Source organism: Anser cygnoides, unplaced genomic scaffold, assembly GCF_040182565.1.
Source record: "Anser cygnoides isolate HZ-2024a breed goose unplaced genomic scaffold, Taihu_goose_T2T_genome scaffold_42_1, whole genome shotgun sequence".
Lineage (NCBI taxonomy): Eukaryota > Metazoa > Chordata > Aves > Anseriformes > Anatidae > Anser > Anser cygnoides.
The window spans coordinates 1,122,432-1,135,179 of NW_027103066.1; the positions used below are offsets into that span (position 1 = coordinate 1,122,432).

The 12,748-nt window shown below is 45.9% G+C and overlaps 1 protein-coding gene across 1 annotated transcript; it reads left to right on the top strand.

Annotated features, from left to right (window-relative positions):
- The first annotated feature begins 977 nt into the window (after positions 1–977).
- On the top strand, positions 978–6,299 carry LOC136789190 (junction-mediating and -regulatory protein-like). The gene is made up of 5 exons (XM_066989157.1): positions 978–1,209; positions 1,425–1,451; positions 1,918–1,980; positions 2,188–2,319; positions 5,374–6,299. The coding sequence occupies exons 1-5, from the start codon at positions 1,156–1,158 to the stop codon at positions 5,689–5,691; spliced, it is 594 nt and encodes a 197-aa protein (XP_066845258.1). The 5' UTR covers positions 978–1,155; the 3' UTR covers positions 5,692–6,299.
- The last annotated feature ends 6,449 nt before the right edge of the window (positions 6,300–12,748 follow it).

Below are 12,748 nucleotides of genomic sequence, written 5' to 3' on the forward strand. Positions count from 1 at the left end.
TTCTTGCTTTAGTTAATTGGCACAATGCACCATAGTTAGCAAAGACACTAAGTAGCATCCTAGTTTAATGCCGTCAGCGCTCTATCTCTACGTGATAAGATTCTCCTAACTCCCTCTCTCACTGGAGCCCACGCAGCCCTCCGTCCTGCCGAAGGAGTTCACGGGGACTTCTGCCGGCTCCGGGTGCCCGCACGCAGACAGAAATGGCTTTGAGAGAAAACAATTCAGGAGGAGGAGAGCTCAGAGACTGCAGCCGACTTCGGCCACCTTCCCCTCGCTTTCCCTCTCCATGTTCAAACCGAGCACTGTTCTACCGTCAACCTTTGCTGCCTCTGCCCGCGGCGCTGGGCTTTCGCGTGTGCCATTGCTCCTGTACATATTTTATCCTTCCTTTTGTAAGGAATGGTCCAGCAATTCGTGTCACTAAGGGATTTGAAGGGTTAACATTGAGGCCCGGGTCTAGGTGATAAGAGAACAAAGGGGTTTTTAGGGAAAAGTGCTGACTACTGCACGGGATGTTGCTAGAGTTTCTGAAATCCGGCCCAGAGGCTACCAAAGAAGGAGGAAGGGGGAGCTGAAGGACAATTGAAGGACAAAAGCCTGGGAGGAAGACAACCAGCCTTCAGCCCGAGCAACCCCCGAGAGACCACCAGAGACTGATACGCAGGGGCCCCTGGGAGGGTTTCGGATTCCGGAAACCAATTCTAATAACCCTGCCTCTTCTAGAAGTAGTAAGGAATATGTATTAGCCTGGGAGCATCAAAACCAGCCGCCTTACGTAACAGGTGTGCGTCCTGGGGAAGCAGAGACTCCCGGCACACCCAGCGCTGCTTGCTTGCCTCTATTCGTTTAATAAATTGTAAACTTTGATTGTAATCCTATTTGGGACTCAGCCATTTATAATACTTTTTATATTTGTATTTTATTTAAGGCTGTTTTGCCCCCCCTCCCCCCCACCCCAGCCTCGCTGCTCGCCAATAAAGCTGGCGCAGGGACCCCTGCCTGCGACCATAGAGACGCGGTCCTCCCGGCCTGCTAGAGCGGCCCCCCGCGGTCCTCCAGCATCCCAGCGTCCCTTGCGCGCTCCCGCCCGGCCTCAGCGGCTTCTGGCGGCGGCAGAGCAGGGGCGGCGGGAGCAGCAAGGCGGCGGCAGCCATGGCGTACTGTGGGCAGGGGCAGAAGGTGCAGAAGATGATGGTGCAGCCCATCGTAGCCTTCCTGCGGCCGGGGGGCAATGGGGGAGTGGGTGGGGGATGGCCCGGGCCTCAGGGGGCTCGGCCCGGGCCTTGAGGCCTTGTCCCGGGGCCCTGGGGCCTCGTTGCAGGGTTTGAGGCCTTGTCCTGAGGCCTTGTCCCGGTCCTGGAGCCCTTCTCCCGGGCCTGGAGCTCTTGTCCCCATGCTGAGCCCTTCACGCAGCGCCCTAGAACCTCATCTTCCGCTACCTGCAGAACGTGAGTACCGCGGGGAGAGGACGGAGAGGGGATGGGGATTTGGGGGGGGCTGGGGGGAGCGGGGAGGGTCCGGTGATCCCCCTCGCTGAGTTTTCGGCTCCCACCCGTTGCTCAGGGCAGGTTTGTGGGGAATGGAGAGCTGTGCGGCGTGCTGGTGGGTACAAGGAGCTGCTGCGCAGCCCGGCATTTCCCCCTCGTGTTAACGGGAGTGGGATCGTGCAGCCGGGCGTGCAGGAGTGTTCCCTCGTGACTGGAAACGTGTTCTTCAGCAAACGTGTAGTATTCACCCAGTCATATAACACTCTAAAATGTCAGACTGTTAATTGAAACTGCCCCTGAGAGTTGCTCCTTGGAGTGTTTGGGAGCTCTAGCGGCTATGGTTAGCGGGTATTTCTGAACACACGAGAGAGAACAAAACTGCTCGCGGTGTTTGTGTTCCCGTTTACTCTCCTCCTTCGTTCTGCAGAGGTCGAGGATCCAGGTGTGGCTTTACGAGCAAGTGAACATGCGGATAGAAGGCTGCATCATCGTGAGTGTCAGCACGACCCCACGTTACGTCATTAGTTTGTTTTCCCTCATTCACAATCCTATTTTTTCTTGTCAAGAAAAACTAGCCCAAGGGAAAAAAGAAATCGTGCTTCTCTAACAATTAGTCTTCATTGTCCAGCCTGGGTCAGCAAAGCTGACGATGGTTTGTGTTGTTGCTGAACTAATTGCCACTGTTGCTGATTTCTAGGGCTTTGACGAGTACATGAATTTGGTGCTGGACGACGCAGAGGAGATTCACTCCAAGACAAAATCAAGGAAACAGCTGGGTGTGTCGTGTGTCTGTGCAACCCGAGTGACGCGCAGTCTGAAACCTGCCCGGGTGAGCCTTCTAGGTAGCAGCACTGAGAGGTACCAACCATGTGACGAGCCTTGATGTTGAAGTTCAGTGAGCAATTCCTGGCTACATCTCTGTCCCTGATGATTTTTGAGCTGCTGATTTTGCTGAATGAAGGAGAATCTGTCCCTGCCTGAGACCAGTTCTGGTCTTTGAAACGTGTAATACCGGGTGGCCTGCACTGGCTGGAGGAGTCTGGTCACAGCTCCTTTCAGCTACATCTAAAGCCAGTGGCCCTCGGCAATTCTCACACTTGCTGTGATCTCTGAGTCAAAGCAGGGAGCCACAGTAGCGGCAGTGTTTATTTACCACCTGCTGGTGGACAGAAGCAACGATGTGCGCCCAGTGCTGGGGTTTTCAGCAGGGAGAGCGTGCTGCTGGAACGGGGACGGTGGCCTGAGTGGGACTTGTAAGTGTGGGGCAGCTGGCAGGAACAGGACTCTGCGTGATGGGCAAAACCCTGCTCAACCACACGAAATACTTTCTGAAAACACGAGATTATTCTCAGGTTCTGGGCTCTCTCTAATCCCCTCTTTCCCTTCTCTGTGCTTCAGTTTTGAGAGGCCCGCTTACCCTTCTCCTGCTTCGTATACAGTCATTAGCAGGTCCATCCTGGCTCCCAAAACTGGGATGCAGCGGTAACCTTGGATTTGCTCGATCTACTCCCAAGATCGCTAGCGGCTACTCCATCGGTCACCAAATCTCCCATGACCACTCTATCGCTCAGCCTGTAGGGTACCCTCCTCCCACATGGGGACTATGCTGCACGCCAGATGTCTCTGCACGATTTACCAGCTGCCCCGGCCACACATATGACTTGCAGGCGCTTCCTGTACTGTAAAACATACCGTTTGTCTGCGGCTTCAGGAGGTCCTTGTCTGCTCCCGCGGTGAGCGGCTGAAAGTGGAGACTCCTCCGAGGAAAATACTCGGGGTGCACCTAGGGGCGTCCGCTCCGCAGCCGAGCAGAGAGTCTCCTGCCTGGCTCGCCAAACTGACTTGCGGAAAATGGACTCCACAATCAGTAAGATTGTAAAGTAGGTATGTTTATTCAGTGCTGGGCAGCACAGGGGGTAGTCCCACCAAAGTCGTGCACGCCTGACGCGGCAACTTGCCTTGGTTATATGCAGTAAAGAGTTACATATGCATGAAGTTTCACAATCCGCCTATACATATTCATAACCTGTCCCTGCTTCGTATTAAAATTAGTTCCAAGGAGTCATTTCCGTAAACTCCTCCCATCTGTGCTTGCACGGTGTCTCCTGGTGGTGGTCGTCGGGGGTCGTGGGCATGAAGATTGATGACTCTTCCTCATCACCGCTAGTTGACCTCTTGTCTTTGCACAGACTCAGTTGCTCCTTGGCTCTTGTCCATCCACAGGACCGGTTTCTACTAGTTTCTTAAGATAGGCTCACTCTCTTATTAGGAGACTGACCTTGGTAAGGGGCCCAAGGCTTCTTGCTTTAGTTCATTTGCACAATGCTCCATAGTTAGCAAAGACACTAAGTAGCATCCTAGTTTACTGCTGTCAGCGCTCTATCTCTACGTGATAAGATTCTCCCAATTCCCAACTCCCTCTCTCAACCGTATGACATCATGCTGAACAATAAAAACTAGAGGGGTTGGCCAGGGGTGGACTGACTGGGCATTGGTCAGTGGGTGGTGAAAAATTTCATTGTGCATCACTTGCTTTGTATATATATAATTATTATTTTCCCTTCTTTTTCTTTCTTATTTATCTGTTTCTATCTCAACCTTTTACTTTTTTTCTGATTCTCTCCCCCATCCCCCTGTGAGGAGATAGTAAGTGGTTGTACGTCATTTAGCTGCTTGCCAGGGTTAAACCACAGCAAGCAACCACACCACGCCCTGCCCCCACCCACTGGCGACCACAACCCTTCCATATCCTTCCCAGCATGCTACGTCCAGTAGCTGAACGACCCGTATTATACGTCCAAAGGAAGAGGCGGGACACTTACCCTCCCTCCACTCACCCCTGTAGGAGGGAGGGCGGAAGGTCACAAGTGTGGCTGGACGCCAGTCCATGTGGAAGGTGGCTGGCAGGGCGAAGGGGTGGGGCCTTGGAGGGCTGCTGGGCGGGGGCAGCACTGAGTTGCCGCAGCGTCACCACTGCTTGTAAATAGATTCTGCCCCATACGATTTGTGTGAAGTACTCGCGTGGGGGAAGCTAGGCGTTGTCTGCTGTGGCGGCGGGTGGGTGACCGGAGGTGGCAGTGGGATTTCTTGGCAGTGGGCGTGTGGCGGGTACTGCGTGGAGAGGTTTTCGGCTTTGTTTTTTTCTTTCTCGTCGTTTCAGTGGGGATTCAGTGCATCCTACCTTGGCTTCCTTTCCGCTAAGATGGCTGATGGTGGTCAGTGAAGCGGGGCTGCATGGGGTCGTGGCTGGCTGGTGTGTAGCAGGGTAGGCGGGGGCGGCTGATGGGACGGGAGGGGTGTGGGGGAGAAGCCGTGTATCGCCATGTCTGTCTTTGCTCTGGAGGAGATGCTAGAGGCTGACTGGGTGGCCATGAGGCCTTGCGTCTTCCAGGAGCGGGAGAAGTACAAGTTTGTTTTCATCGTGGCCTGGAACGAGATCAAGGGCAAGTTCGCCATCGCCTGCCCCAACTGCACGGTGCAGTGTCAGCGCAGTGGCTCATACGAGCTCCGCCGCAGCAGGCCGGCCGGCCCCGAGTCTAGAGTCGCCCCCGAAGGTAGCAGCCCCACGGTGTGCAGGAGCCCGGCCTCGGGCACGGACTCTTCCGGCCTACCGCGTAACTCCTCGCGTCCCCTCGCCGAGCGGGGCATGGGGGCCGAGGTGCTGCCCAAGAGCCAGCTGCGCGCCAAGAGCAGCCCAGCCCAGAGACCGCCGCGGGGCCCTAGGGCGGGAGGTGCCGCCGAAGAAATGGAAGTGCTGGAGCTGAGGAAGGAGGCGGCGGCCGTCTCGTTGCTGCCCTCGTTGCTACAGGCAGCCGAGCCGGCCGCTCCCGACACCGAGTCCGCGGAGGAGGGGTGTAGCTGAGCCGGTCTCTTTTCTTTTCAGGACTTGCGGGCAGTGTACCAGCAGCTGTGCTCGGTGAACTTGGAGCTGGAGCACTACCTGTCTGTGTTCCCCGAGGAGCCCTCGGGCATGTGGACGGTGCTGTTCGGAACCCCGGAGCGATCTGAGCAGGAGATGGATGCGCTCTGTTACAAGCTGCAAGTTTACTTGGTCCACAGCTTGAATACCTGCAGCTGGAAGATACTTTTGCAGGTGCTCTTCGCTGAGGCTGACAATCCTGAAGAGTATTATGAGAGCCTGAGTGAGCTGAGACAAAAGGGGTACGAGGAGGTGCTACTGAAACATGGGATTAGAAATTAGAGAGTGATTGATTAAGAATGAATATGTAGGCAACACTCATTGCTTAATATGTGCTATATTTGCGATGTACTGTGCCTGTGCTGCGCTTAGGCCTCCAGATAGCAGGAGCCCCTGGGACCCCAAGAACCAGATCAAACCAACCTTATGGTTCGGACTTTGACCAAGGGCTCAGAGATAAGGAGGACTGTTCACAAAAGGACAAGATAAAGAATGCCAAACATGCAAGGCTTCGAGATAACAGGAGCCCCTCGGACCCCGAGAACCGGACCAAACCAACCTTATGGCCCAGATTGTGACCAAGGCCTCAGAGAGCATGCGCAAGGAGATGAGGTGAAAAGTTCAACTCTGATGAAGACATCTTATTTCATCCTCATGACCCTCAGCACCCACCACCAGAAGGCACTGCGCAAGTGCAGACGGGAGGAGTTTATGGAAAGACTTCTTGGAGCTAATTTTAATACTAAGCGGGGACAGGTCATGCATATGTATAGGCGTACTGGGAAACTTCATGCATATGTAACTCTTTACTATATATAACCAAAGCAAGTTGCCGCGTTAGGGCGTGCATGACTTTGGTGGGACTACCCCCCGTGCCGCCCAGCGATGAATAAACATACCTACTTTACAATCTTACTGATTGTGGAGTCAGCTTTCTGCGAGTCACTGCAGCAGTCCCGCAAACGAATCCAGGAGGTGAGGCTACCACGTGGTACAGATCTCTCTACCTTAATGTTTGCCTTACTATGTGGCATCTTCTTTAATTGTTCTCTCCAGCTGCTTCCCTCCACCTTTGCAGAGTTGATTGATCTGTGGGACAAAAGAAAAATACAGGAATACTACTAATAATAATATGGAAAAATATTTAAAGCTTTGAGAATATAAGAAAACTAGGCTTAACCTTTCCAAGGTCTCTAGGGCCAGGTTTTAAGAAGGTGAAGATTTTCCTAGCCATCTAAGCATGGCTTATTTGATTTTGTGCAACTGAATGTAGATGTTTGTGAACAAGGATCTGATGGCTTTGGCAAGGTCTTGCAATCAGATTGTTGTTGTTGTATTGCTTTGCACCAGGATATGTTGGATTCTGTTGTTTTTTTTTTTTCCCCTCCTTGTTTAATGGGAGCAGCAATTTGGTATTTTGACAGTACAGTTTAGGCACTTGAGGCCAATAAATTCTAGTTTCCTACAGGCTTTGGGTACTGAATCTGGTATTGCAAGTGAGATGATGTTTTCTAGTGGAATTGGAGTAATTACAACTTTTGTTCAGCTGGTGGATTCTTAAGAGTTGGGATTTCAAAAAGCAAGCTATCTGGTCTTATCAAGTAATTAATATATTGCTAGTATCTGACAAGGCTTGAATGTTTCAGGACATGCCATCTCACTTCCTGTTACCTTATTCTGTTTAGACGAAAGTAGTTGAGGTTGATTCTGCCAACTTCTAGCATCAGTGTGCAAGACTTTTTTTTTTTTCCACATCTTCGTATAGTGAGGACCCAGAATCTCCCAGTAAAAAAGAAGAATTTCATGCTTGTTTTTATGCTTCTGTGGCCTTGGTCTACAATGTACCAAGATTATGTAAGTGTGACTGTGTATGAATCAAGTTATGGATTTTTGCAAACATCTAAATTCTGTTGTACGGATATAAATTGTTTGATTGCTTCAGCTGCTCACATATATCCTACCAGTGTTGTGTGTTCAGAAATTTGTGGTGATAAACGTTTTTTCCTCTCCAAGATGGAGTATGAGCATATGTGTTTGCTGTTTGTTTTGATGGTATAGATGGGAGTCTTTATAGGATTTGGGCTCAGCTTTTCTGTAGTGACTTGTTACAGAGTATGAGGAAAAATTTGTTGGTGATGTAGTTGTTATAAGGGCATCTCAGTGTAGCATTGTCAGGTACAAGCTTCTTTCCAAACTTAGAATATATCTATCAATGGCTGTATGTCCAGGTGGAGGCCGGCGACAAGTGGTGTCCCTCGGGGGTCTGTCTTGGGACCGGTGCTTTTCAATATCTTCATCAATGACATAGATGATGGGATTGAGTGCCCCCTCAGCAAGTTTGCAGATGACACCAAGCTGAGTGGTGCAGTTGATACAAGAGAAGGAAGGGATGCCATCCAAAGGGACCTGGACAAGTTTGAGAAGTGGGACCACGTGAACTGAATGAGGTTCAACAAGTCCAAGTGCAGGGTGCTGCACCTGGGCCAGGGCAATCCCAGGCATGAGTACAGACTGGGAGAAGAACTCATTGGGAGCAGCCCTGCTGAGAGGGATTTGGGGGTTCTGGTAGATGAGAAGCTCGACATGAGCCAGCAGAGTGCATTTGCAGCCCAGAAGGTCAACTGTATCCTGGGCTGCATCAAAAGAGGAGTGGCCAGCAGGTCAAGGAGGGTGACTGTGCCCCTCTCCTCTGCCCTTGTGAGGTCCCACTTGGAGTACTGCATCCAGGTCTGGAGCCCCCAGTACAAGAAAGATGTGAACCTGTTAGAGTGGGTCCAGAGGAGGGCCATGAGGATGATCAAGGGGCTGAAGCACTTCTCCTATGAAGAAAGGCTGAGAGAGCTGGGTGTGTTCAGCCTGGAGAAGAGAAGGCTCCGGGGAGACCTCATCACAGCCTTTCAGTACTTAAAGGGGTCTTATAAAAAGGATGGAGAGGGACTCTTTACTCGTGTAGATAATGACAGGACAAGGGGGAATGGTTTTAAACTGAAAGAAGGGAGATTTTGATTGGATGTTAGGAATAAGTTCTTTATTCAGAGGGTGATGAGTCACTGGAACAGGTTGCCCAGAGAAGTTTGGGATGTCCCATCCCTGGAGATGTTCAAGACCAGGCTGGATGAAGCCCTGAGGCAACCTGATCTAGTGGGCGGCATCCCTGCCCATGGCAGGAGGGTTGGAACTAGATGATCTTTGAGGTCCCTTCCAACCCAAGCCATTCTATGATTCTATGATATATCATTGTGATTTTTTATTGTTATTTAAAGGGCTGAATTAATACTTTTTTTTTTGTATGCTACTGGTAATTAGTCTAATAGTCTTCTGCAGTAGTCCAAAGAATAGTTCAAAGAATATGCAAGTGCATTGTCTTCCACTTTTTTTTTTTCTTTGCATGAATGTTTGGGAGCATGTGCTTAGATTCACTTGGCCTTTAGCTCAGCACTTTTTATAAGGAGCTGATCAGGGCAAGAGAAGCTAAATGTGTGGAGTTGAGGAACCAGGTATCAAACTCAAAATGCATGGTGTTTTTGAGGAAACACTGATTCAGAATTACTGTGGAAGAACTATCTGTTTGTTGGGGAATCCATCCAATCTTGTATTTGTTAGCACCAGTACTATGAACAAAAAATAAATTGGTTATCTGTAAGCAATGCAAGATTTATCCATAAAGGTCTTTAAAATACAACATCTTATTCTCTGTTAGTGTTCAGAACCTGGTGCAGACAAAATGACAGCATATTTGTATATTTGACTACAGAGCAACCTTCTTTTGCCATAGTAACCAATCTAGCAGCGTACCTAAAGGTACAGCTGTACTTCAGGTCACTGTCCACTGTGTAAATCAATCCTTCCTTAATTGAAGGTAGTTCATATTTAAGAAAATAAGCCAATTGAATGAGCCCTTTTGGCTCTCAGATTTCTTTTTTTCTTACATGGTCCATAATGTTTTTCTTTTAAGAAAATACTAATATTGTTTGTCACTGTAATTCTAAGCAAGTGAAGCAATAGATGAGTATTGCTAGGTATTTCTGAAATGAAGATTTTTTTGATACTTTCAAGTAAAACCTGTTGATTCATTGTTTCATCTTGCATTTTAATTTACTGTTCTACCTGTACTTGAAGTATGCATGTTAGCTGTTGGGAATGTCATAATCCTGCATTTTTAAATGATTTTTACCTCTTGATAGAACTTTTGGTGAAAGGGGGAAGGGAGTGAGCAGCACTGGCAACTGAAATAGTATGAAGGAGCATGATAGATATAGAGGGTTTTCATTTATGTAGTTGTGCAAAATACGAGTTTAGAACTCTAAGACTTTGGGTAAGCATTTTAAAATATGCTTCTAAGGTTTATAACTATTTCTTTTTCCAGGATAAATTTTTCTGTGCAGTTATGTTACTTGATAAGTGCTTGCAGTTTCTGTTGAGTACGGTCTTTGGGGTAGAGAAGCAAAGTGAGCAACAAAACCTCTTTTGTTCATTGTTTCAGCATGCCCTACTTGACCATCTGTTGCTTTCCATAATTTATACTCCAGTTCATTTTCACAGCAGTTAATAGCTGTTGCTTTTTTGTAAATAGGAATTTTTATCTTTGTTTCAACTATAAACCTTTAGTAAGCAAAAAGAATTTTGCAAGTAGAATCAGGTCCAAAATGAGGAAGAAAAATAGTTGTAAAGGAACTATATGACCTGGAGTTAAAATTGCAAATTACCCAGAAGAAATTGAAATTCTGTGTATGTTTAATTATTTTGATGAAATTATTAAGTCTGGAATAATTTATGAACAGTTAATTTATGTTAAAGTAAAAACTTGTATCTAAAGGAGTTCTGCCTCATTTTTGCAAATTAACACACTTGTGTGGAGCCCTTGTTCATTAAGTTTATGCCTGTTTAAAAAAAAATAATAAAATTCCTCAGGTACTCAGCTAGAGGACTGAGCTCCCAAATAGAGACATGATACAGAATCAGTTAATGACCAGATAAACAGATGCTGATGTTTCAACAGAAAGGATGCTACTGAATCCTTATTTGGGATTCCAGCTTCTTGGCCAGTATTTACAAAATTTTATGGTTCGAGTCTAGAAGGCTGAAGAAGTTCTCTTCTGTACTTTCCTTACTGCCATTTTCCTGGCTATTATAACATGGGAGGAGTTTTTCTAGGCGAAGTGTACATGCTTCTAATTCTTCTTAGTATAGTAATATCAAAGATGATGTTTTTTTTTGTCATTGCTGTATTGGAAGAAAGCTGAATGTAGACAGTTTTTACTGGATAAGAAATGCTGTTAGTATAAACTATAATTAAGATGGTTTGGTGGCTTAGTCATGCCAACAAACATATTCAACTGTATGCTTATCCTTTTAACTTGCTCTTGCAGAGCAAGTTGTGTGCGGGAAGCATGTTACATGCCTACTTCATCTTTGAATTAATGGTACCTGTGACTCTCTCTCTGTTCCTTAGAGCTCTCAGTTGCCATGGCAGACAAATTTGGCGGATGATAGTCTATAGGATCTTGAATTCCAGTTATTAAACTAGTCAGAGGATTGCTTTCATTTTCTTGGTGCTCTGTAAAAAGCAAACAAATAAAAAACCCTATGAATTCTCATATCTGCAGGAAGTCTGTTGAAAAACTATTTTGCATCTCTGTTGTATGTGTGTTCTTTTGAAATGTTTTAATATAAAAGCTCGGAAGTGTTCTTTATGCATAATTAAATTCTAAAGAAATTGAGAGCATCTTATTTTCTGTGGTGAACTTAAGACTGCCTTGGGAGTGAGAACCTACTGATATTTCTAATCTACTTCCCCTGTATTGTGGAATATTTCGTTAAGCACCAGAATAGCCCTGAGAGTTTTAATTTTCTGTTGATTGGCTTCATTTTATTTTGATTCAAAGGGCTAGAAAGGTTAAGAAAACTTAACATCAAAATATCTCATCTATTTTGTAACAACTTGTTAGTAACAACTTGTTACTTGAGTAACAACTCATCTATTTTGTAACAACTTGTATACGAGAAGTATATTTTTTTGACAGAAAGCTGTATTATTTATTTTCTTAAAAAAATGTATACATTCTGATTTAAATTACTTGCACAGCTTTAGCAGGGAAGGTTTTTTTGTTTTGAATGAATGAAATATGATTGTCAAATTACACCTTGATAAGGAATTGGGTCCGTTATAAATAACAAAATTTCACATTTGTTGCTTTCTGAGGGTGCTTTCACATATTTCTATTTATATCAGAAAAGCTAAATAATAATCTTTTTTTTCCACTAAAATATTAGAACAAAACAATGTTCACGATGATTTTGGTAACTAGGATAATTTCATGTCCTTGATTCTGATCATGTGCATTCAGTTCTAAAATAAATCTGTATATGGTAGGTAGTGGGGCACTGTACCAAAAATGTAAGTTTACCAGGAGTAAGCTGGCCTGTTTTCTCTTCAGTGATCTACTGTTAGGCACAGTGTGATTTAAAGAGTGGTTTCAACATCAAACTGTTAAATAATACAAAAAAAGTATTGTGTTCCAGTAATGCAAAAAAAATACATACTTTGTTCTGTTCATGTCAATAGGAAAAAAAAAAGTTTTGGAAATCCAACCTATTCTTGTTTGAAGGCTGTTTTTATGTTCTTATTAGTTGCAGCGGTAACAGTGGTTTCCAGTAAAACTGTTTTGATTCACTTCTGAATACTTGGTAAATAAGCTATTTAAGTACTGTACCAGTAGTGCAAGTTAGCACTAATGAAAATGTCAACAGCTGTAGAGTATGCTCTGTAAAACAGGTAACCAGTCTCCAAGTAGGTAACCAAACAGGTAACCAGTCTCCAAGTAGGAAACAGCTACATGACTAATAGTACTCTGGCTAGTACTTCTGTTACTGTCCAAACGAAGATCTTTTCTCAGCATTTATCCTTTGCCAGCCATCACCTTTTTATTGATCTAATTTGCAGTTGGAGTTATTGCAGTTACTTTTTCTGTTGTTATAAACTAGTCTGAAGTTAATATATTTCAAAGGCTTGGCGTTTTAGAGGTTTGAGTCAGGTTTGAACTCCCTTCTGCAAGCATTAAACCAAATAGTGAAGATACTGCGATACATTTTCAGATAAGCATAATTTACCACCCCTTCTTTGCAAATAATAATATAAAAAAATTCTAAGTCACATGGATGTTTTGCTTTTCAAAGTGTTTTAGTGAAATGTGTTCTGCATATGTAAATACATGTTACAAGTTAAACACTTCATTATGATATGATGCTACTGGAAGATGGGGAACTAAGGTAGGGAGGGCTTACATGACTTGAGATTCTGGGACCCTTATAGTAGCAAGGATAAATATTGCAGCAACTT